The 24,048-nt window shown below is 41.6% G+C and overlaps 1 protein-coding gene and 1 long non-coding RNA gene across 3 annotated transcripts; both read right to left on the bottom strand.

The window, feature by feature from the left end:
* Positions 1–3,927: 3,927 nt before the first annotated feature.
* LOC138964027 (uncharacterized) lies at positions 3,928–6,096 on the bottom strand. Of its 2 annotated transcripts, XR_011454992.1 has the most exons (3): positions 6,059–6,096; positions 4,526–4,603; positions 3,928–4,138 (listed from the first exon to the last, which is right to left on the bottom strand). It is a non-coding gene; the product is annotated as an uncharacterized lncRNA (long non-coding RNA). The 2 variants fall into 2 exon arrangements; XR_011454991.1 differs by lacking the exon at positions 6,059–6,096 and having other exon boundaries at positions 4,526–5,845.
* An 8,783-nt stretch (positions 6,097–14,879) lies between these two features.
* On the bottom strand, positions 14,880–22,087 carry LOC138964025 (neuromedin-U receptor 1-like). The gene is made up of 4 exons (XM_070335899.1): positions 21,485–22,087; positions 19,953–20,075; positions 19,114–19,442; positions 14,880–17,253 (listed from the first exon to the last, which is right to left on the bottom strand). Exons 1-4 carry the CDS (start codon positions 21,869–21,871, stop codon positions 16,707–16,709), a joined length of 1,386 nt encoding a protein of 461 aa, XP_070192000.1. The 5' UTR covers positions 21,872–22,087; the 3' UTR covers positions 14,880–16,706.
* Positions 22,088–24,048: the final 1,961 nt, after the last annotated feature.

Here is a 24,048-nt window from a genome sequence, read left to right as displayed (position 1 = left end):
ACACACACACACACACACACACACACACACACACACACACAAACACTCAGGCATGTGTTGTAACCTATACATATATTTCTGATATTATATATATATATATATATATATCCCATGACCTCCCTTCTTTGTCTCTGTTACTTCAGTATGGGTATATATGTTGTATTTTTATAGCTCAATAAATACATCATGGACTCCAAAAAATATATGATAGTGCAGATTCCGATTTGGGCAAAGGACTACTTTCCTCCCGACCTTTGACCTCGCTCGCGCCGAACAATGTGACACATTTGTATGAAGTTCTAAAATCGTATTGCACGGCTCAGAAAACCATATCAGTTGCACGCAAAAATGAATCTCAGAACTGATCTGATGTATGAGATGCAATAAGCAAAAGTTTCTTTCATAATGAATGCAATGCAGGTCGAAAAAAACGAACATTCAACTTACAAGATAACCAGATGCTAGCGAACCAAAACAAAAACACGAGTACCCTCCCCTTGCATCGTTAGCAGACGACTTTTGAGAATCTGTCGGTAGTGTGTTTTGCCGGTGTGCGCCTTCAGCTATCAAACATCGGCTGTTTCACATGTTTTGCGAGCAAGTCTACTCTTTTGCCTGGCTCTGCAGTAAGTCCACATATTTTTCCGTAATCCAGTCATATTCCTTCAAAATGCAATCAATCGGCGGTGACAGACGTGTCGGTCGCGTTTTCCTCTCACCCATACCAGTTTAAGTTCATCCATGCAAACACACTCGCAAAACAGTTAATCACGTAGATACATTTCAAATAGGGAGCAAATGGTTAAATCTAAACCTACATATTTGTTCCCTAAGATTTGCTTCTCTGTCAATAAGCCTAATTACACACGTTCGAGAAAAACAACGTGGAATCAATTCTGAATCGAGTAAGCCAAATGGGTCCCAAACCCGTTTCGCCCGTTCTGCCGACCTGAAACGCAAAACAAAAGAATTGTGCGCTTCAACTAAATTAATTTCTATTCGACTTCATTACTTTCTTGCAACTTATGAACCTTTACTTAAAGCTTTTAAATGGTCTGAAAGTAGTGTTACCGCGTACTTATCGATGCACTCATTCGTTTTATTTTTTCAGCGACGGTCACTTAGTTTAAGGTTGCAAAAGGGCTAAGTCTCGCTGGCAACAGTTTTACCCTGCACAGATCGCAACAGTGCCGCTAGTAGTCTACACTTTGTGTTTGATGGTAGAATGGGATATACAGATTACAACACTCGTGGTTTTTTATATGGCTTGTATTTCAGTCAAGACCCAGCGGGAATATCAATCGAGAGACACTCGCCAAAGGCTCGTGTCTCCCGATGATATTCATCCGCTGGGTCTTGACTGAAATACAAGCCATATAAAAAACCACTCGTGTTGTAACCTATACATATATATTACCCGCTATTACGAGCTAGTCGTGTGACAGAGAGTTTTCTTGCACACGAGACTGTAGATGTTTCACGACGGCTTTAGCCGGAGTGAAACAGCAGCAGTCGAGTGTGCAAGAAAACTCTCTGTCACACGACTAGCTCGTAATGGCGATTATGTCTCACAGCTTCAACAGAGGAGAGAACAAACACGTTTTGCGTACTCACGCTTGATAAACCTAAACACAGGAGCAGCCATTGTGGAGAGATCTACTTTTTGACGAAAGTGAACGAACAACTATGAATGACGTCTCGGTATATGTGAATGACGTCACAGTCATCGTCACAGTCTGAATCTTTTGAAGCATTCCATTCTTCATGACGTCTTTCTGTGTCTGCATCCGCGAAATGTTTGTTCTTTCCGGGGTCTTTGTCATCTATGTTCAGAACTCTGTCCTTCTAGTTTCAGACTAACAGGCCTCCTGAGCGAGCCACTTTCCAAGGGAAGCTAAACTCGCGTATGGAAACAGTACTGTAGTCTGGGATGCCGTTTTCAGTATTCTCAGCGTTGAAGAATTTGTAAAGAGAAGACACGACAACAACAGGAGAAATAAAAGTCGTGTGTGCATTTTGGGGCTTTTGGAGGGACGATTTCGAGTTTGAATCCGTTCTTGCACATGCTCCAAAGCGTGTAACATACAATCTTGCACACGTTTGCTTTAGTAGTGGCAAAGAAGGAAAGCGTGTGACATATATATATGTCACACGCTTTCCTTCTTTGCCACTACTAAAGCAAACGTGTGCAAGATTGTATGTTACACGCTTTGGAGCATGTGCAAGAACGAATTCAAACTCGAAATCGTCCCTCCAAAAGCCCCAAAATGCACGACTTTCATTTCTCCTGCTGTTATTGTTTCTTCTCTTTACAAATTCTTCAACGCTCAGAAAACTGAAAACGGCATCCCAGACGACAGTACTGTTTCCATACGCGAATTTAGCTTCCCTTGAAAAGTGGCTCGCTCAGGAGACCTGTTAGTCTGACACTATAAGGACAGGGTTCTGAACATAGATGACAAAGATTCCGGAATGAACAAACATTTCGCGGATGCAGACACAGAAAGACGTCATGAAGAATGCGATGCTTCAAAAGATACAGACTGTGACGATGACTGTGACGTCATTCACATATACCGAGACGTCGTTCACAGTTGTTCGGTCACTTCCGTCAAAAAGTAGATCTCTCCACAATGGCTGCTCCTGTGTTTAGGTTTGTGAAGCTTGAGTAAACAAAACGTGTTTGTTCTCTCCTCTGTTGAAGCTGTGAGACATAAATGCTATTCCGACTTGGTCGTGTGACAGAGTTTTCTTCCACACTCGATTAGCTGATGTCTAACTCAGCCTGACGGCTTCGATGTTAGACTATCAACGTAATCTCGTGTGGAAGAAAACGTCTGTCACACGACCAAGTCGGAATAGCAGGTAATATATATATCACATCAGAAGTTGTGAAAGAAACAATTGAAAGTCAGAAGAGACTTTCTTCTGAGATTTGTTAAAATCTCTTAGCAGAGCAAAAGAGAGAGGAAACAAAAAAATGTGTCCCTTCACAGACAGCCCTATTGGGGAAATCAGACCTTCTTCGGACGGGACCGAGTTTCCAAAGAGAATCTTCTACCCCGAGGGGAGAGAGTATCAACAGAGGAAACTAGTCCAGAGGAGGACCATTGTTTTACTACCGTGACCAGACACGTGTTTCGACACTAATGTGTCTCATCAGTGGTCTGATGGTAGATATGGCGAAAGTTGTCAACCCATGGTATCCAACCAAGAAGCAAACCACTCTCTGAGTGGTAGCTTCTGTTGGCATGGGAGACTACCCTCATCTGACAATCCCAAGAGGACATCTGTGAAAGGAAACGTTTTGATTTAAGGTCAAAGTGTGGAAACTAAATGTATCATATATGGGTCACTCTCCTGAAAACTGGTCAGATGTGTGACTTGAGTGCCCAAAAATAAAGTTAGTCAAAATTGAAATATTTTGGTGTGTTTGGTTTGTTTAACATCTCAACTTTCCAACACAAGGTTTTGAAAAGCAAGATAAACTTTTGGAAATGTTGTAATTTAAGATAATGTGTTGAAGGTTGCCTCGTCTCGCGTGTAACACAGGACACCATTAGAGGCACATTTTTACTCTTATCATAAAAAATACAAGTGATTATCATGCAATTTCCAATGAGATACAATAGAAATTGCTTCATAGAAGTACCAGAAGTTTCAAAATATACCATACACTTACATAATGGGGGGATTACTATGAGGACGCCAGATCAACAATTTCCTCATTTACAGAAAACCTTTCCAGCAAGTGATCAGATATTGCTATCTGCAAAATTGTATGATTTAAAGAATCTCCATGAATACTTAAAACAGGAATATGGACATACTTTGAAAAATCTTGGTAATGCATGCAGATATTCATCAAATGACACAGAACGTCTCGCGTGTAATCATGGACACCGCAAACAAACACAGACACCAATATCAGTTAACCATGGGTTTATTTCAGTCAAAACGAAACAACTTTTTATTGAAATGTGTGTCTGCCACGCCTGTCAAGAGTTGGGACAGGCAGCACCTCAACTACTTCCTCAAACTTCACAAAAAATATCTCCTCCACAGCAGGCCACACAAACGATGATCCTTGTTTCCTAAGTAAACGGACAACCACCCCATTCCCATCCAGTGTGTCAATCTGTGGACAAACAAATGAACCTTTCTTAAAATAGAAAAATTAAAAATAGTAACTGAAAAGGTTTACATCATGAATTAAAAATACAAGGAGCAAATGACACCAATAAACTTGGAAATGTCTACCTCAGAAAAGCAGACAACTGAAGCTCTCCATTCATACCAACTAGGGGTAATTTGGTACTTGAAATACATGTATAAATGTAATTGATTCCATATGTAACCTGCACTTACCATGCCATGGAAAGACTTTGCTAGGAATGTCTGCACAAATCAGTATGGATACAGAAAATTTAAAAAAATGACTGCATGCAAGCAAAGTCATTCCAGTATAATAAGATTAAGATTAATGAAAAACATGTTAAAACAATTATTTACAGTAGAAACGTACCGGTCTCTCTGATCTGCTCCTGGATCAGCATTGACTGGACTGGCAGAAAGGATAGGAGCATTAGCAGCATCCTGGCATCTGAAAAAAGTATGCAACAGTTGGAGTCAGATATTTTAATTGCTACCACAGCTTTACATCGCACATTGAGGTACATAACAGTGCATGTTACAACCGTCAAGATCCCAAGATACACACATTGGAAATCAGAGTGGTTCTGTCCTGAACACATCCTCGTAACACAAAGAAACAACAAGTCGCGTAAGGCGAAATTACTACATTTAGTCAAGCTGTGGAACTCACAGAATGAAACTGAACGCACTGCATTTTTTAACAATGACCGCAGTGAAACTGACGAGCCTGTTTAGGGCGGTAGTGGTTTCGCTGTGCTGCATAGCACACTTTTCTGTGCCTCTCTTCGTTTTAACTTTCTGAGCGTGTTTTTAATCCAAACATATCATATCTATATGTTTTTGGAATCAGGAACCGACAAGGAATAAGATGGAATTGTTTTTAAATCGATTTCCGAAATTTAATTTTAATCATAATGTTTATATTTTTAATTTTCAGAGCTTGTTTTTAATCCGAATATAACATATTTATATGTTTTTGGATCAGAAAATGATGAAGAATAAAATGAACGTAGTTTTGGATCGTTTTATAAAAAATAAAATTTTAATTACAATTCAGATTTTTAATGACCAAAGTCATTAATCAATTTTTAAACCTCCAAGCTGAAATGCAACACAAAGTCCGGCCTTCGTCGAAGATTGCTTTGCCAAAATTTCAATCAATTTGATTGAAAAATGAGGGTGTGACAGTGCCGCTTCAACTTTTACAAAAAGCCGGATATGACATCATCAAAGACATTTATCCAAAAAAAGAAAAAAACATCTGGGGATATCATGCCCAGGAACTCTCATGTAAAATTTCATAACGATCGGTCCAGTAGTTTACTCTGAATCGCTCTACACACACACACGCACAGACACACACACACACATATACACCACGACCCTCGTCTCGATTCCCCCTCTATGTTAAAAAATTTAGTCAAAACTTGACTAAATGTAAAAATGACTACACGCTGTGTAAAATCTGCTCCAGTGCAAATGAAAATGCCAGTATCTGTCATAATTTCTGCCCCGCACGCATCGCTGTCACCGCATGCGGAAAGCAGCAATGGCGTCTGCTATACGAACGAGACAGCTCTGGCTATGATGAGAGATTCAAACGCTATTTCTTGAGATTCTCAACAAAACAAATGAACCTGAACCACATGATCTAATCTTCATTTAAAAAAATAGAAAATAAACTAACAAGAGGCGCAAAACAATCATAGAAAACGAAAACTTCTTTTCACGTTGGACTGTACCTAGATCTACTCTACCCATGAATTTGCCACTTGGTTGCGTTTTTCTGACAGAAAGGCATTTTTTTTCGAATTCAGTTTGTAAACATGACAAAATCATATTAGTGGTTTAAGTTCTACACGCAAAATAGTAAAAATAGAGCCGTCGTAAAGCTCAAACTTACCTCAAAGGTTGTGATCACATGTACCGTCTCGCACGTCTCGTCAACTTTGGCGCGGACCCCGCAACAACAAAGTTTTCCTGCGTCTAACCGCGTGCTCGATTGTACGAAAACACGTTTGCACCGTGTAACCCCCACAGGGACTCCCTTATATTCATGCGCGAATGGGTTGAAAGATCGCAAGTTTGCCAGAAAATAGTTCTGCAATGTGCTCACACGTATCGCAAATTTTCGGACACCACTTGCAGATCTATCAGAACATCTCATTAAACTTGCTTTACAGACTCAACTTGAATCTCATTCAATCGCGATTAACCACATCGAATATTTTACTATGTCAGAGTAGAATTATCCATCCCCTGAAACAGTATGCACAAGTTATGTTTGGGCATGGCGTTGAAGCTAAAAATAGGACACCAGGCGTGACGTGCGAGACGATTGTTTCTACATGGTCAAATGCAACCAAGTTATTATCAAAAGATCGTTTGGGCGCATCGGGCGGGTGAAATCAAATTCATACACAGGAATTTGCAACAATTGTAGAAAAATGTGTTATCAAATGGGTAAATTTGAGGCATGTGTATGTGCAGAGATAGCATGTCACACTTTCGAATGGAAAAAAGTGGCGATTTCAGAGCTTCTGCAGTGCAAAGCAAATCACAGAATTTACAAACGCTTTAGTTCTTGTTCACACTGTTGCTCCAAATAACACTGAAGACAACAAAACACATAAAAATAAAGGAAAGTAATTATTTTGTTGTTTATTTAAATGTTTTTGTACGCTGTCCCGACTGACCAGTTTCCAGGAGAGTGACCCATATATAGAATGACGTCAAGAGCGAGAATGCAGAGAAATTACGTCATCATAAATTTCTATATATATATATATTATATATATAAATTTATCATATATATATATACTGTGAGGAAATGCGGACCTTGATAGATCCTGTGCTTTGTTGGTTTGAACAGAATGTTGTTCATACTTTCACACGCACACATGAATGTGTGTATATTTTAGTTTATGAACATCCTTATAATATAAAATTTGAATGAGACAAATCCACGTTTTGAACATATTCATATGTATATATCTGATGTAGCCTTTATAGTGAGACGCATCGACACTGTACGTTTTATTGGTCAGACAGTTTATCTGCATGAATTCATTTTATTGTGTGAAAAGATTTATGGAATGTGTACAAGTAAATGATCACTGATTCCCCCCGCGGGTTAGGGGGAGTCCCATATTGGTTGGGACGAGAAAGAATTTACCCGATGCTAACCAGCACGTCGTAAGAGGCGACTAACAGGTTCTGTTTCTCCTTTTACCCTTGTTAAGTGTTTCTTGTATAGAATATAGTCAATGTTTGTAAAGATTTTAGTCAAGCAGTATGTAAGAAATGTTACGTCCTTTGTACTGGAAACTTGCATTCTCCCAGTAAGGTCATATATTGTACTACGTTGCAAGCCCCTGGAGCAATTTTTTTATTAGTGCTTTTGTGAACAAGAAACAATTAACAAGTGGCTCTATTCCATCTCCCCCCTTTCCCCTATCCCATCTTCCCCCGTCGCGATATAACCTTGAATGGTTGAAAACGACGTTAAACACCAAATAAAGAAAGAAAGAAATGATCACTGATGTATGTAATGTGCATGCATACTTGCAGTAACATGTGTAAGAGTGTGTGTGTGGGTGAGTGAGTGAGTGTGTGTGTGTGTGTGTGTGTGTGTGTGTGTGTGTGTGTGTGTGTGTGTGAGAGAGAGAGAGAGAGAGAGAGAGAGAGAGTAATCCATTCTACTACTGTAGTACTAAAGTGTGTAATGTTTTCTAAGGATATTTTAGCTTTCCCTCTTGCACTTGAAAATCACCATGTATGTTCTTGAATACTTTTTGTCTCTGATACAGTATTTACAGTGTGTGTCTGTGCTGTGTGTGTGCGCACGCGCATGTGTGTGTGTGTGTGTGTGTGTGTGTTAGTTTGTATGTTTGTTTGTGTGCGTGTGTGATGATAATGTTGAAAAGGTTGATGATTGTCTAATTTGTAGGGCTTAGATATTTAATAAATACACATATCAAATCGGGCCAAATACTCCTGGCCAGTTTTCTTTTTGGGGACAAGACTGGTCATGCAAAATGTACACAATGTAAATGACATTTTATTTTGCCTGAGCTTGTCACAAACCAACCAACCAATCAAGCAAACAAACAGGCAGACACGTGTAGTAATGTGTAATTAATCAAATTAACGCATTTTTTACTTTTAGTTGTGGTCTCACTTGTCATTTTGACAATGCAAAGAAACATAAAATAGTTTTCTGTTTGAAGCCTCTTTGTGTGTGTCCGTGTGTGTGTGTGTGTATGTGTCTGATCGTGTGTTTGTGTGTGTGTGTGTGTGTTTATGCAATCCTGTCGGTTGATGTGACTGCCGTTCGTTCACTCATCTGTGTAGCCCATGCGTATGTGAATATGAGCAGGTGGGTGTGTGTCCGAGTCTGTCTGTCTGTCTCTGTCTCAGTGTGTGGCTTTCTTTATCTCACCTGTTCATTTATCTGTCTATCCACTGCTTTTGTTTTGTTTCTCTGTCTCATACAGTCGTTTGCAAAGCTGACAATCCTTACAATATCGGTGGTCGTGTAGTTTTTGTTATTAGACGAAGTCAAGAAATAACTTTTGTCAGTTTGAGAGCCCGGTTAGCAACATTCCTGTGTATTGCATATGGTTGTAATACAATCTTTCCCATTTCATATGGTTCTTGTCATGAAGTTTGCCTCAACAAAAGCATGAGTATTCATGCAGTCTCGCACAGCCCATAAACGCCAGAGTTATTTCCAAACATCGTCTGTTGTGACCCGAGGCGGGTTTCTCTGTCATATCTTATTGTTCTTTTGATTTCCCCGTTTTCAGTTTCCGATCGTTTCTTCCCCCTTCCGCAACAGAAAGCTGTCAGTAGAGCATAGGGCTTGGCACTGCTACGCACTCTCTCTCTGTCTCTCTTTCTGTCTCTCTCTCTCTCCCTCTATGTATGTCTTTCTGTCTGTCTGTCTTTCACTCTCTCTGTCTCTTGTCTGTCTTTCTCTGCTCGAGGGCTGGTTGAGAAAAAGCTCGTCTGTATTGCTTATGCCACAACCCTTGTTAAATTAAATTTTATTTGATATTTAATTTGATCTCTCCGAATCTGAGTGTTAGGGGTAATAATTGGCAGGCTTTATTCAGCTGATGATCCTTCTCAAGTGGAAGAAATGTCAGAGCTCTTAACAAGTTTATATTTAAATATTCAGTAATGAGTTCAGCCGAGCGACGATACAGAAAATCTAATTTCTTTAAATGAATATCACTGAAGCCTTCCTGGTGCGGTTAAACACAATTTATGTGAGACATGAAACATTTCAACAGTTTATCTGTCAGTGAATTGCTTAAACTTCGACAGTAAAAACACATCACGTTCCTGGATACTGTATCTTAAATGTACTGTACGCGACTATATCATCATTCTCATCCTCATTGTCATCATCATCATCATCATCCTCACCATCTTCCTCCCCCTCCTTCTCACACACACACACACGAGAGAGAGAGAGAGAGAGAGAGAGAGAGAGAGAGAGAGAGAGAGAGAGAGAGAGAGAGAGAGAGAGAGAGAGAGAGAGAGAGAGAGAGAGAGAGAGAACTCGAACTCGAACTCGAACTCGAAAACTTTATTACCGAGGGATGATAGCATTAGGTCCATATGGTCCTTTCTTACAGCTAGTCCCTACTATAATACACACATGAAACAAAGAACAAATATGAAGAATTTATAAAAAAAAAAATATACAAAAAAAGACAATGGGGAAAGGCATAACAAAATAAAAATTAAAAATTCAAAAGTGTGCTTGTTAATGGAAGCATACTATACACTTTCTCTTTTACACATCCTCACACACACTCGCACAAAGTGTACACCGACTTAGTCGTTAGAGAGGTGCTTTCGGAGCTGTCTTTTAAAAGAAGATAATGACAGACATGACTTGATATTTACAGGTAGTGAATTCCAAAGGAACGCACCAGAATAAGAAAAACTAGTTTTAAACAAATCGATGCGGGGCCTTGACAAGGCAAGGTTATTTCGAGTGTTTGAATAATATGACGGAGATGAATTGAAGAGTTGTATAAGATATGTTGGGGCGTCAGAGAGAGAGAGAGAGAGAGAGAGAGAGAGAGAGGAGAGAGAGAGAGAGAGAGGGAGAGAGAGAGGGAGAGAGAGAGAGAGAGATAATAATACACTTTAATCTTTTGATTTCACATAGAGCTGTGTTTATTTTTGCAATGACATCCAATCACAGTAGAACAGTTATACAGCTGACAACAACATTTAACAAACAATCCAATTATTTCAGTGGCAGTGGCAGTATATATATGAGCCTTTGCCAAAAGGTGCCATTTCGGACCCATGTATTTTTGGAAAGCAAGTGTAATTAACTGGATTACCCCAACATGTTTACATGCATTGTGCTTTGACAAAGTGAGTTTGATGAATGCTTTTTTTAATGTTTTGAAGCCTGTTGTTGTTGTGAATGTTAAATAAAAAATAAAATATTTCAAACATACACCAGAAACGGCCCCGAAAAATGTTGGACATGTTTGGTGTCCTCGGGGAATTTTCGATTTTTCATGGTCTGCATCACTGCATCGGTTTTAATCAGCGTATTTCATACAGTCTAAGCATGCAACTCTTTGTAGAATGTGCAACAATCGTAATTAGAACCAGAATTTACCGAAAACCTCGCCCAGTAAATACCCGGTTATTTTCGAAGGGCTCATGTCCGCAGACCAACTTGTTTACAGATTCGATTTTCGCCGGTCTTGGTGCTTTGAATGGCCGCCATTTTGGATGAAAACGATAGTTTCGTGTTCGAGTAAAATAAAAGCAGTGTGTTGCATTTGAGTCAGAATTTGCGAAGTTATTGTATCTAGCAGCTAAAAAGAATCGATGGAGTTAATGTCCGAAAGTAACGTTTGACACATTTTGTTATTTTTGCAATTTTCACAAAGAAGTTTCGCGAGTATTTGATACAAAAGCGTGGAAACCACTAGCTTTGCTTCTTTGGCGTTTCTGGTCACCGATTCGATTGAAATTATGGAGACGACGAGCCGTAAAGTTGAGAAAATATTGTACTGTCTGTTCAGGGTAAGGTGTAGATCTATACGTAACGTTTGACACTTTGTAGATCTAATATGTTTGACACATAATTTGCCCATAATTCTTCTCCCAACGAATTGAATTAGCTTATATTATCCCATGACCTGCCTCTTTATCTCTGTTAGCTGAGGAGGTGATTATTCTGAATATTCCATCACAACCATATGGATATCCTATGGATATCCCATCACAACCGAGTTTCGATCTCAACTGTCATTGGTCATTGTCTTTGATTTCAGAGTACAATTGAATAATTTATAGAGGTCATCTGCATATTCAGAGTTTACAGATGGACTACTTTTTACATTTAGTCAAGTTTTGACTAAATGTTTTAACGTAGAGGGGGGAATCGAGACGAGGGTCGTGTGTGTGTGTGTGTGTGTGTGTGTGTGTGTGTGTGTGTGTGTGTGTGTGTGTGTGTGTGTAGAGCGATTCAGACTAAACTACTGGACCGATCTTTATGAAATTTGACTTGATAGTTCCTGGGTATGATATCCCCAGACTTTTTTTCTTCATTTTTTTTATAAATGTCTTTGATGACGTCATATCCGGCTTTTCGTGAAAGTTGAGGCGGCACTGTCACGCTCTCATTTTTCAACCAAATTGGTTGAAATTTTGGTCAAGTAATATTCGACGAAGCCCGGACTTCGGTATTGCATTTCAGCTTGGTGGCTTAAAAATTAATTTATGACTTTGGTCATTAAAACTCTGAAAATTGTAAAAAAAAATTTTTTTTTTTATAAAACGATCCAAATTTACGTTCATCTTATTCTCCATTATTTTCTGATTCCAAAAACATATAAATATGTTATATTCGGATTAAAAAAAAGGTCAAAAAATTAAAAATATAAAAATTATTATCAAAATTAAATTTTCGAAATCAATTTAAAAACACTTTCATCTTATTCCTTGTTGGTTCCTGAAGAGAGAGAGAGAGAGAGAGAGAGAGAGAGAGAGAGAGAGAGAGAGAGAGAGAGAGAGAGAGAGAGAGAGAGAGAGAAAGAAATAGAGAGAGTGAGAGAGAGAGAGAGAGAGAGAGAAAGAGAGAGAAAGAGAAAGAGAGAGAGAGATTTTTTGTTTGTTTGTTTGTTTGTTTGTTTGTTTGTTTGTTTGCTTAACGCCCAGCCGACCACGAAGGGCCACACACACACACACACACACACACACACACACACACACACACACACACACACACACACACACACGCACACACACAGAACCCGACGACTGAATATGTAAGTGATCCACGTGTGAAAACCAAAACATAACAGCGCGATGACAGCCAACATTTCTATCCCCGACTGACAAACAGTAACACTGCATGCAAACTGACTTGGGTCAACGATCAAACCAGCACGGCCCGAACTGAATTTGTTGCGCTGCCATTATCGTGCGCAATTCTGGTAAAAATATAAACCCGGTATGCCGAATTGAGTATAACGAAAGTCGATGTCAAATATACACAAGGATATTTTAAAATGACTTTCAAAATGTAAAAGCAGATAGCAGACCTTTTTATAAGCAATTTGAATGACTGAATGTCTACACTACAAGTCGAATGACGCCGTCCATTATGCTGACAAATGGGAACTAGCTATGCGCATGAATTCATTGACATGAATTTCCGACTGCGGAGGCTTTTGGCAAGCTGAAAACAGGCACGGGCAGGTTTTAGTGGAAAAAGTAAGTGTTTTTAATGAAAACGTCGGAGTAATGGGATAAATAGCTTACACACTCCGAGTTCTGATTATCTTGCATATTGTGTAACCTATATACAACTGCTTGCTACTTTTGGAGGCAAATTTGATTGAAGAAAAATTCGATCCTCTGTTTTGTTAATATCCGTGTTACGATTCAGGAGGATACGTTCATATCCGTGTAACGATTTAGGAGGAGACATTTATGTCTTTGTAAATATTGTAGCCAAAGCTGAAAAAATGCTTTTGGGTTAGCAGGGGGAAGGAATATTTTCATGAGATTGTTTTAACACCACCCCCCCCCCTCCCCAACATAAAAAAAAAATCAAAGTTTTTTTTTTAAAATTTGGATTTTGCTAGGATTTTACGTACAACTAATTAAAAAAAATCGATTTGATTGAGAACCTTGTTCCAGATGTACCTAGACATTAGGTTAAAACTGTATTCTAAATGTCTGTTTGAATATTGTAGTTATTTTTGACATTTTCATTGATTTCATGTCCACTGACTCCATGTAACACGTGACAGGTAGAACGCAGATTTGACCTGTTTTGAACATGATGTTACTTTTTTTGTGGTGCTTTGATGTTCCATAATTACCTAATCTTCAAAATATGAATGTATCCTAAAGGTCTATTTAATATCACAGTTGTCATTTATAACATTTTGAATAATTTCATGTCCACTGACACAGTGTAACATGTGACACGTAGAATGCTGTTATGACTTGCTTTTAACATGTTTTGCTATTGTTTCTGTTTTCATATTCCATAAATAACCTAATCTTTAGATTGTAAATGAAAAGTTAGTGTATGTATAACATTCTGGTTGTTATTTCAAATATTATGAATATTTTCATGTCCATCAATATTTTTGTAACACGTGACACCTACAACAACATGTTTAACTAGTTTGAGCAAACTGTAACAACTTTTAGGGATATTTTTAACATGTGTCAGTGTTTCTGTTGAAGTGCTATATTTTATTTTAGGGTTTATACTTCTTGTGGTTACTTAGCAGAAAGTATCAGTTTTGACTTTTATGATGTTTGAGTGTTTTGCGACATTACGTGACACTGCATTCAAGATTTGGCTCCAAATGTACTTTTAAAGACTGATAATGCTTCTGCAGGGTCTGTTTACTAGAAATAAATCATTACCAGTTGTATGAAATGATATTAATGGCTTCTGTGGTCAGTTTTGTTGCACATGTGGCTTTTCTCAAAATTGGCGTTTTATGGCATATTATCAAACCGTACACATTTCCCAAATGCACAAACCATTCTTTTATTACACAAATGTGTTCATCAAAGACTAATGTATCACTTAAAACACCAAAAAAAATCAACTGAAAAGGTTTAGTTTGTCACAAATGTCCAAGCACCCCCCCAGCACCTTTTGGCAAAGCCTCATTTATATATGTATACAATACATAAGAAGACATCCCACAAATCACAAGTCCGTGATAGATCCTGTATGACGTTAACTCGAATGAAATCTAAAGCAATTGACAAGCATTTATGTGTGTGTGTGTGTGTGTGTGTGTGTGTGTGTGTGTGTGTGTGTGTGTGTGTGTGTGTGAGAGAATGATATCTTTGGGTTGCTGGTCCATGATATCTTGGTGTCTCCTTTCCAACACCCTCGTCTGGTGGATGAAGCTTCCTCTCTTCAGTCTTCCTTTTGTTGGTTGGCACAGTCTGTCTTTCATGGGGTGAGTTGGCAGTCGTTTGAATTTAGCTGCCTGGGTGAGGAGTTTGGTGTCCCTTCTGTCTTCCATGGGCTCAAGGCCCATGATGTTTTCCAGCTCTTGGATAGGGGTTGACCGCATGGCGCCAGTGATGATTCTGGCCGCCTGGTTCTGCACCTTGCTGACTCTGTCAAACTTTGACTTGGTTGCTGTGCCCCATGCTGTCACTCCGTACTCAAGTACTGGTCTGACGCTGCCCACGTACATCTTCTTGAGGATTGCTGCATCTGCGCCCCACGTTGTGCCAGTTAGCTTTTTCATTAGTGCTAACCTTAGCTTGGCTCTGGCTTCGACTTTCTCTGTCTGCTGTTTCCAGGTGAGTCGCCTGTCAAAGGTTACGCCAAGGTACGTGGGGGTGTTGTCAGCCTGCAGCGTCTGTCCGCAGAGCTTGAGGTTGGCCTTCAGTTCTTTCGGGGACAAAAGGCAGTGAAAGTGACGAGCCTGTTTAGCGCGGTAGCGGTTGCGCTCTGCTGCATAGCACGCTTTACTGTACCTCTCTTCGTTTTAACTTTCTGAGCGTGTTTTTAATCCAAACATATCATATCTATATGTTTTTGGAATCAGGAACCGACCAGATATAAGATAAAATTGTTTTTAAAACGATTCCGGAAATTTAATTTTAATCATAATTTGGACTCATTAAACTTTCCATATTCATCGTTAAAACTTTCTGAGGAGATTGTTTTTAGATATTGTCTTATACATATATGTATCAACGATTACAACAGGAGTCATATTGCACAAATGCGAGTACTATTTACAGAGTATCATTCAAGTCAACAGCGTTATGAACAAAAATAATGTTATTATTATTACTACAGTTGTGTAACAGCTATTTACAGTTTTGTCAATAACATTACGCGTTGAATTACAGCATACCATTACATTGCATTCAAATGATGCAATATGTCTTAGAAAAGCAACGTTGGAATGCTACGTTTGTATTAAGAGCATTGAATTAGAACCGACAACAGTCAACACGAACAGACATTACTAATGTCACGTTATGGCAGCCTTGTGCATGGCTGAAAATGTAGAACCTCACATGAAATGAAATGAATACTTCTGTTAATTGTTCTGTTAATAGTTCCGAATAACTCTCACTCTATTACACACGTCACAATTAGAAGGACAACTCGGTCAACTTACTTTAGTAGATACAGTACTGCCTCCTGCAGTGTTTGAGGAGCAGCTTTTTACCGAATACGCAGTCCCTCAGTAGATACACATTCTGTCTCTTCGAGCGTTTTAGGATCAGGGGTTTCCCATTATGCACCAGCTCCAAACGAGGTCAACACAATGGTGCTCTTCTAGCACGTGCTTCTACAGTCTGGCGTTCGTGCAGGCTAGCCATTGTGTGCCTGGCAAGTACCGATAAGCACTCTATCGGACATACTTTAGTGCTGTACCTGTCAGAATACTTGTCCGCGAACGCCATGAGGATAAGGCAGGGTGCTTGTAATTTTGCCCACGCACGCTTCCAGAGGCCCGTAGTTTTGTCCCAACAAGTTCTACCACAGCCTGGCGTTCTCGCCGTGTGCTAGTCTTACGTACAAGTATAAGTTCTCTTTCGGACATGCTCCTACACCTGGCAGAATACTTGTCAGCGATTTTCTTGAAAGCAGAATGATTGCAACTTTGCCCTGTAAGGTTCTTGTAACGGTCTTGTCGCGCGCTAGTCACACGTGCTTCTCCTTCTTCTTCCTTTTTCGGTCATGGGCTGAAATTCCCACGTTCACTCATGTTTTTGCACGAGTGGGTTTTTACCCCGCCATTCAGGCAGCCATACGCCGCTTTCGGAGTAAGTCACACGTGCGAGTATATATACGCTCTTTTGGACATGCTCTCAGGAGTAGACCTGGTAGAATACTTGTCCGCGAACACCAAGAAGATGAAGCGCACAGTAGCCCGTAATGTCCTGGTAGCAAGATGCCCTGAACGCCAAGAGGATGACTCATACAATATAGCCCGCAAAGGTCTTTTTAGCAAGTTGCCTTACAGTCTGGCGGTCTTACCGCGGCGTGCTAGTCATACGTGCAGAAACTCCTTCTTGGTGCTGCGGTCCGAGTCGGCCTTCTGGGGCACGTGTGTGTGGCGGCGCCGTCTGAAGCAGCACAGGAGCTTCTCCACGGCCTTGCACGCCTGGCGGCGGAAATTGACGTTGAGGAAGCTGTAGATGATGGGGTTGATGGCGTTGTTGATGAAGTTGAACTTGGAGAAGATCTTGGTGGCGGCCAAGCTGGCCATGCTCTGCGTCTCGTCAAAGTCCTTGACCACCGTGCGCACCACCATGACGGTCAGCGCCGGGAAGAAGCTGAGCACAAAGGCCACGGTGACGGCGAACAGCACCACGGTGGTGCGGCTCACGTGCAGGCGTGTGGACAGCTGGGCCAGGCTCGTGAAGCGCGAGCGCTTGGCTGCGGCGGTGAGGGGGGCTGTGGTGGATGTGGTGGTGGTGGTGGTTGTGGAGGAGTTGTTGAGGCTGGTGGCGGTGCTGACGCTGTTGAGCTGCGTGGCGGAGTTGGTGCGCGAGTTGGTGGCGATCATCTCGTCCTCGCTCATGCTGGGCACGTACCTGTAGGTGCACAAAGGACATCTTTAGTGGCGAGTGTCAACGACGGTCGTGAGGAATTTGTTTGTTTGTTTGTTTGTTTAACGCCCAGCCGACCACGAAGGGCCATATCAGGGCGGTGCTGCTTTGACATATAGCGTGCGCCACACACAAGACAGAAGTCGCAGCACTGGCTTCATGTCTCACCCAGTCACATTATTCTGACACCGGACCAACCAGTCCTAGCACTAACCCCATAATGCCAGACGCCAGGCGGAGCAGCAACTAGATTGCCAAATTTAAGGTCTTAGGTATGACCCGGCCGGGGTTCGAACCCACGACCTCCCGATCACGGGGCGGACGCCTTACCACTAGGCCAACCGTGCCGGTTGTCGTGAGGAATGACACAGGACATTATCAAAGGACATCTTTAGTGGCGAGCGTCAAGGACGGTCGTGGAGAATGACAAAGGACATTATCAAAGGACATCTTTAGTGGCGAGCGTCAAGGATGGTCGTGAGGAATGACACAGGACATTATCAAAGGACATCTTTAGTGGCGAGTGTCAACGACGGTCGTGAGGAATGACACAGGACATTATCAAAGGACATCTTTAGTGGCGAGTGTCAACGACGGTCGTGAGGAATGACACAGGACATTATCAAAGGACATCTTTAGTGGCGAGCGTCAAGGACGGTCGTGGAGAATGACAAAGGACATTATCAAAGGACATCTTTAGTGGCGAGCGTCAAGGATGGTCGTGAGGAATGACACAGGACATTATCAAAGGACGTCTTTAGTGGCGAGCGTCAAGGACGGTCGTGGAGAATGACAAAGGACATTATCAAAGGACATCTTTAGTGGCGAGCGTCAACGACGGTCGTGGGGAATGGCAATTAAAAGACATTATCAAAGGACATCTTTAGTGGCGAGCGTCAAGAACTGTCGAGGGGAATGACAAAGGACATTATCAAAGGACATCTTTAGTGGCGAGCGTCAAGGACGGTCGTGGGGAATGACAATTAAAGGACATTATCAAAGGACATCTTTAGTGGCGAGCGTCAAGGACGGTCGTGGAGAATGACAAAGGACATTATCAAAGGACATCTTTAGTGGCGAGCGTCAAGGATGGTCGTGAGGAATGACACAGGACATTATCAAAGGACGTCTTTAGTGGAGAGAGAATTCTGTAAATAACTCTCTCGGGTTAGTATGGGTTGTAAGAGAATGAACACCCTTGCTTTTAGTGAGACACACAATCCACGGGCCAGTCACCAACGAGGGGTGTGTCTGAAAGACTTGGACAAGGAGCACGTAGGATTAGTAATCTGACTAGAAGCAAGGGCATTCACTCTTTCACAACCCATACAAACCCGACAGAGTTATTTCCCACCTCGTCTATTCCGAGAGATCACAGGCTGTCTTGCAGTCGTGAAGTACAACAAGAGATGACATGCTGCATGTAGATCATGTTGAACGACAACGTATATCATGGGTGGCTTTCATAAAAAAACACACACACACCCGACAACGGCTGAGATATATATATGACGGCAATGATGACTGACAAAAGGGTTTACATGTTGTGATATGTTGTGCATGACAAAGGACATATGTCATATATGGACCGAGACGGAATTGCAAAAGATAAATCCTTGTGTGGAGAAGACGAGAAATGGACATTTAAAGGCCAACATCCAAACCGTCCAAATCCATGATATTAATAGCGCAAAGTCGACTTCGCGAAGCTTGCTGCACGAAGCTTTGGCACTGAATTTTTAAATAAAAAAAAAGAACTCGGCGAAATCTTCACAAAATCAACTTCGGGTTCAATTACAAGGAAAACCTTAAAATGTACACTCGTCCTCCTTCCATCCCGCTCACCTGACACGGAACTTCTTCGCTTCGGACACATCCTCAACCTCAGCCTTGGGCTTGGACAGTTGGTCGCCGATGACCATACGACGGCGCTGGCGCAGCTCCAGCCAGATGCGCACGTACAGCACGGTGAGGATGACCAGCGTGACGACGAAGACCACGGCCAGGCAGATGAAGTAGGCGGACTGGAAGGCGGAGTGGCGGTAGAGGTCGGCGATGGAGCAGTCGTAGCCTCGGATACCGGGCACGGGCGTCTCGTTGCGGGTGATGCCGTACAGCACGAAGGACGGCGTGGCCATCAGGAAGGCGGTGCCCACTGCCACCACGCACAGCAACTGTGGGGAGGGAATGTAAAAGTGGGACGCCGGTTATCGGCAGAATATACCTGCGCAGTTTCAGCGGCACAGACGACGCACGGCCTATTATTTATGCCGCGATAGGGATTATGACGAGTACTTGGCCTGTTTTCCTTTCATGCAACGTGTAGAGGGCTGGGATAAACTGCAGTGCGTCGTCGGTCCTGCTGAAGTTACATAGATGAGCGGAGCCCCTTATAGTGAACTCACTCGGTGGTTGTAACAACTAGGGGAACATATTAAGCGAACAGATTTGTAATTCTTGATCATTCAAAAATCAGTTTTCCCACACCGCTTACTGTGACACATTGTCATATCTGAACTTTACACTCTTTTACCCAGAAAGTTAGTGTCACAGTTTCACTATAAATGCATAAACACTGTCTTAAAAACACAAACCATTTTTTCTTGCCTTCAGTTTTTCTTAAAATCAATACTGATTAAGACCTCTTTTTTTTAAACATACCATAATACAAAATTAAAATTTACCTTGATTTTAAAGAGGCTGACGACCATGAGCGGGCGGCAGATTTTGAAGTAACGATCAAACGCAATTTCCACCAGCACCACCACAGACCCGTATACCGTGAAATTCTCCGTAGTCCGGAACACCTGCCCACATATAACATAGTACGGTTCAGTGCATACGACACCTGGAAACACAGAAGACTTTACGGTTCATTGCATACAACACCTGGTAACATAATCATTGACGGCAGCTTTGAGATTATAACGTCATAAAACATAATTTCAGTACAGTGTAAAATTCTTTGCGACAATAATACCATGTAGCATATGATATACATTGGAGCAAGTTGATTACTAGGAGAAATCTTTCCGGAAACAAGGTTATAAAAGTGCAATATATTACAGTTACTTGAGATAGATTTTTGCTTTTCTTTGCGCTTAAAAAATAAAACAAACTGTGAGAAAACGACACACACATACATACACGCGAATATACGAATGCAAGACAGGCACGAAGACAGGCACACTGACACGCACACTCCAGCCACACACACACACACACACACACACACACACACACACACACACACACACGCACACTCTCTCTCTTACACATGTTACTGCAAGTATGAATGCTGGCACGAAAAAAAACCACAACTGACCAGCAGCCGCTTCCGACATTTGCACACACCTCAATCACCACCGTTCATCTAGACATGCACCAGTGTCACGAAATTTTCTTTCGCCAAAATATTTTTTCTCCCCCACCAACACGTATCACTCATTTTTGTACTAAAAACAATTGGTACGCAAAACCATCCTCTGACTTCGGGTTAGGGGTAAGTTTGGGAATGGGTTAGGTATGTAAACAGTTTTAAAATGCGTCAATTTCTGGCGATGTTTGTGAACTAAGAATTCAATCGACGCCGTCCGCGGGAATTCGGTATTAAGACATACCCGAAATCTTCGTTCACAAACATCGCCAGAAATTGACGCATTATAAAACTGTTTACATACCTAACCCATTCCCAAATTTACCCCTAACCCGTAGTCTGAGGATGGTTTTGCATAAGAATTGTTTTTGGTACAAAAATGAGTGAAACGTGTTGGTGGGGGAGAAAAAATATTTTGGCGAAAGAAAATTTCGTGACACCGGACGTACAATAAGACCATGACAAATGACACAACCCCCGCGGCGGGGATGTAGCTCAGTAGCGCGCTGGATTTGTATCCAGTTGGCCGCTGTCAGCGTGAGTTCGTCCCCACGTTCGGCGAGAGATTTATTTCTCAGAGTCAACTTTGTGTGCAGACTCTCCTCGGTGTCCAAACACCCCCGTGTGTACACGCAAGCACAAGACCAAGTGCGCACGAAAAAGATCCTGTAATCCATGTCAGAGTTCGGTAGGTTATAGAAACACGAAAATACCCAGCATGCTTCCTCCGAAAGCGGCGTATGGCTGCCGAAATGGCGGGGTAAAAACGGTCATACACGTAAAAGCCGTGGGAGTTTCAGCCCATGAACGAACAAACAAACAAACAAACACAACCCCCACCTTGCAGCCGAACTCGCTGTAGAAGGTGAAGGGCTTGAGGAGGTCGTAGATCTCGGTGGGCATTCCGATCAGACACGCCACCAGGTCGAAGATGGCCATGGTCAGGATGAAGTAATTGGAGGACGTTCTCTTGAACCTTCTGCGGTAGACGTAGATGACGAGGACGTTGCCGATGACGCCGACGATCATGAGGATGACGACCCAGATGACAGCGGGGAGGAAGTAGATGGCACGCTCGTGGTTGAGTCGCTCCAGGGTGGCCCACACGCTCTCCGTGTCGTTGAGATTGACCATCGTGTCGTTCTGGGAAGCGGCGGCGGAGGTGTGGGTCGAGGACGTGGAGGATTCACGGGTCATGGTCATTTCTGTTGTGGACAGAGGGAACATTTTGCACGTGAGATACGTGTAGCAGTAACGGGTTATGTTCGAACTTACAAACAGAAAGCAGGTGACTGTGGAGGTCGTTTATGATTTCAGAGTTATGGTTATCTCTATGGATAGAAATTCAGTGTTGCATTTGTTTTGTTTATTTAATTTCTGCTAGTTCGTATTTTGACAAAACTCGAAAGATCGTCCTCCAGTAGGAGTGCCACCAGTTAGAAGCAAGTTACATCAGCATCCCTGGAAAAATGTTAACATGAAACTCCTGAAACACATTTTGAAGCAAATTTGTTCAACACACACGAACAGGTGAACCTCGTGTGTGTGTGTGTGTGTGTGTGTGTGTGTGTGTGTGAGAGAGAGTTTGTGTGTGTGTGTGTGTGTGCCACGGTGTGTGTGTGTGTGTGTGTGTGTGTGTGTGTGTGTGTGTGTGTGTGCGTGCGTGTGCGTGCAGATACGTGCGTCCTTTGTTGTGTTTTCTTCAAGGGGAAGGTTGCCTAATATGGACCCAACGGTTTTGTGGTTTGTGTTTCTGCAACTGTTATGACATGTGCAAGTTATCCAGAGAAGGGTAAATACAGCGAATAAAATAGTTTTGAGCGCTGTAGCACCGTCAGTGGAAGGGCTCCTAATATGGACCACTTTTTGTTTTATGCTGATAACTAGCTTGTTTTTTTGCGAAGAAGTTTCATTTTGTGTTTGGTAGTCCTTCTCTCTTAGATTAACTGTTAGGGCTAATTAGAGTGAATTAGCTTTGATAGACATTCAGCAAAAACTATATGTAATACAGAAAAAAAATCACAAATGGTCCATATTAGGAGCCTGGGCGCCCAATATGGACCGGTGAAGAGGCCTTCGCGAATCACTGTAAAAAGGACCCAATACTTCAAAATAACATGATACAACTTAGTGTGCAAGTCAGACTAATTAAAGTATGCTTTAGATTTATCTGTTTCGGGTTGATGAGAGCATTATTTGAAAGGGGTCCTGATTTGGCCTATTATGGTCCGCTGGACCCGAAAAGCAACAGCTAACTAACTAACTAACTAACTATTATTTGAAACACACGAGGAAACTAAAGAAGCTTATCAAAAACAGAGTGAAAATAAGTGAAATTATCAACTACCACGAAAAAAAGACTACTTGATTTATTTTTTTGAAATTTCGAGGGTTAGGTATAGGTTATTTCCAGCAAGCTTCTGAATGAATTGATGAAAATAGCCTTTAGATTTTTATTTTTTTCGATTTGTTGAAGGTGGTCCATATTAGGGGACACACACATACTTTGATATTTGGTTATTATTTCTTGTTTTGCAGTAGAAATTCGGGGTCAACACTGCTAAAATGTAACAAATATGATCTTAGCTGTCAAATATTGAAAAATGGTGTGATAAAAGCTTTGGCTGTGGACAGAAACGAGTCCGTTTTAGGCGGCACATTTAGAGTGAACGCTGCCAAAAGTGAAAAAAAGAGAAAAAGTCTAACGGTTTTGAGGTTTGTGTTTCTGCAACTGTTTTCAGTGACATGTGCAAGTTATCCAGGGAGGGTGAATACAGCGAATGAAATTGTTTTCCGTTAGTTTTTCAGAACAGGAGGTGGTCCATATTAGGAGCCGGTCAATATAAGGCAACCTTCCCTTATTTTGCTTCGTTCAGCAACAGATATGATAAAACGGAGACAGACGGGTTGTTAATAGTCTGAAGACTAACGTACAGGTATGATTAGCTTAGTGAAACATACAGTAACTATGACGTCACACCAGACAAAGCCGATCATAACCCCAGACAATTGGCGTAGACAAATGTCTAGTCACTGAAGCCATATCATAATAATGATTGGTCTGAAAAGCTCATTTCAGCTTATTATGGCACTCAAAGACGAGAAACGTGCTGCTTTATGCTGCAATTCTATGATTGAACGATCTCGGGTCATTATAACTCCGTCTCCAAGACGTCATGACGGACGTATTGACTGACGTCAGCAACGCACGCGTGTTTCACGTGTATCCACGCCCTTGCTATAGGTCACGACCCCTTTTAGATACGTACAGTCCTTCTCTACAGACTCAGTGGCTGCTTCTTGTGCAGAAAGGCAATTGTTTGCTAACTAATTTCGCAAATTGACAATTGTTTCACTAAGTTACGAAATCAATCCTACACAACTCGCCTACTCTGCACAGGAAA

Source organism: Littorina saxatilis, linkage group LG4 (genome assembly GCF_037325665.1).
Source record: "Littorina saxatilis isolate snail1 linkage group LG4, US_GU_Lsax_2.0, whole genome shotgun sequence".
NCBI lineage: Eukaryota > Metazoa > Mollusca > Gastropoda > Littorinimorpha > Littorinidae > Littorina > Littorina saxatilis.
The sequence above is the reverse complement of the archived record's forward strand: the minus strand, read 5'-3'. Positions and strand labels throughout refer to the sequence as shown.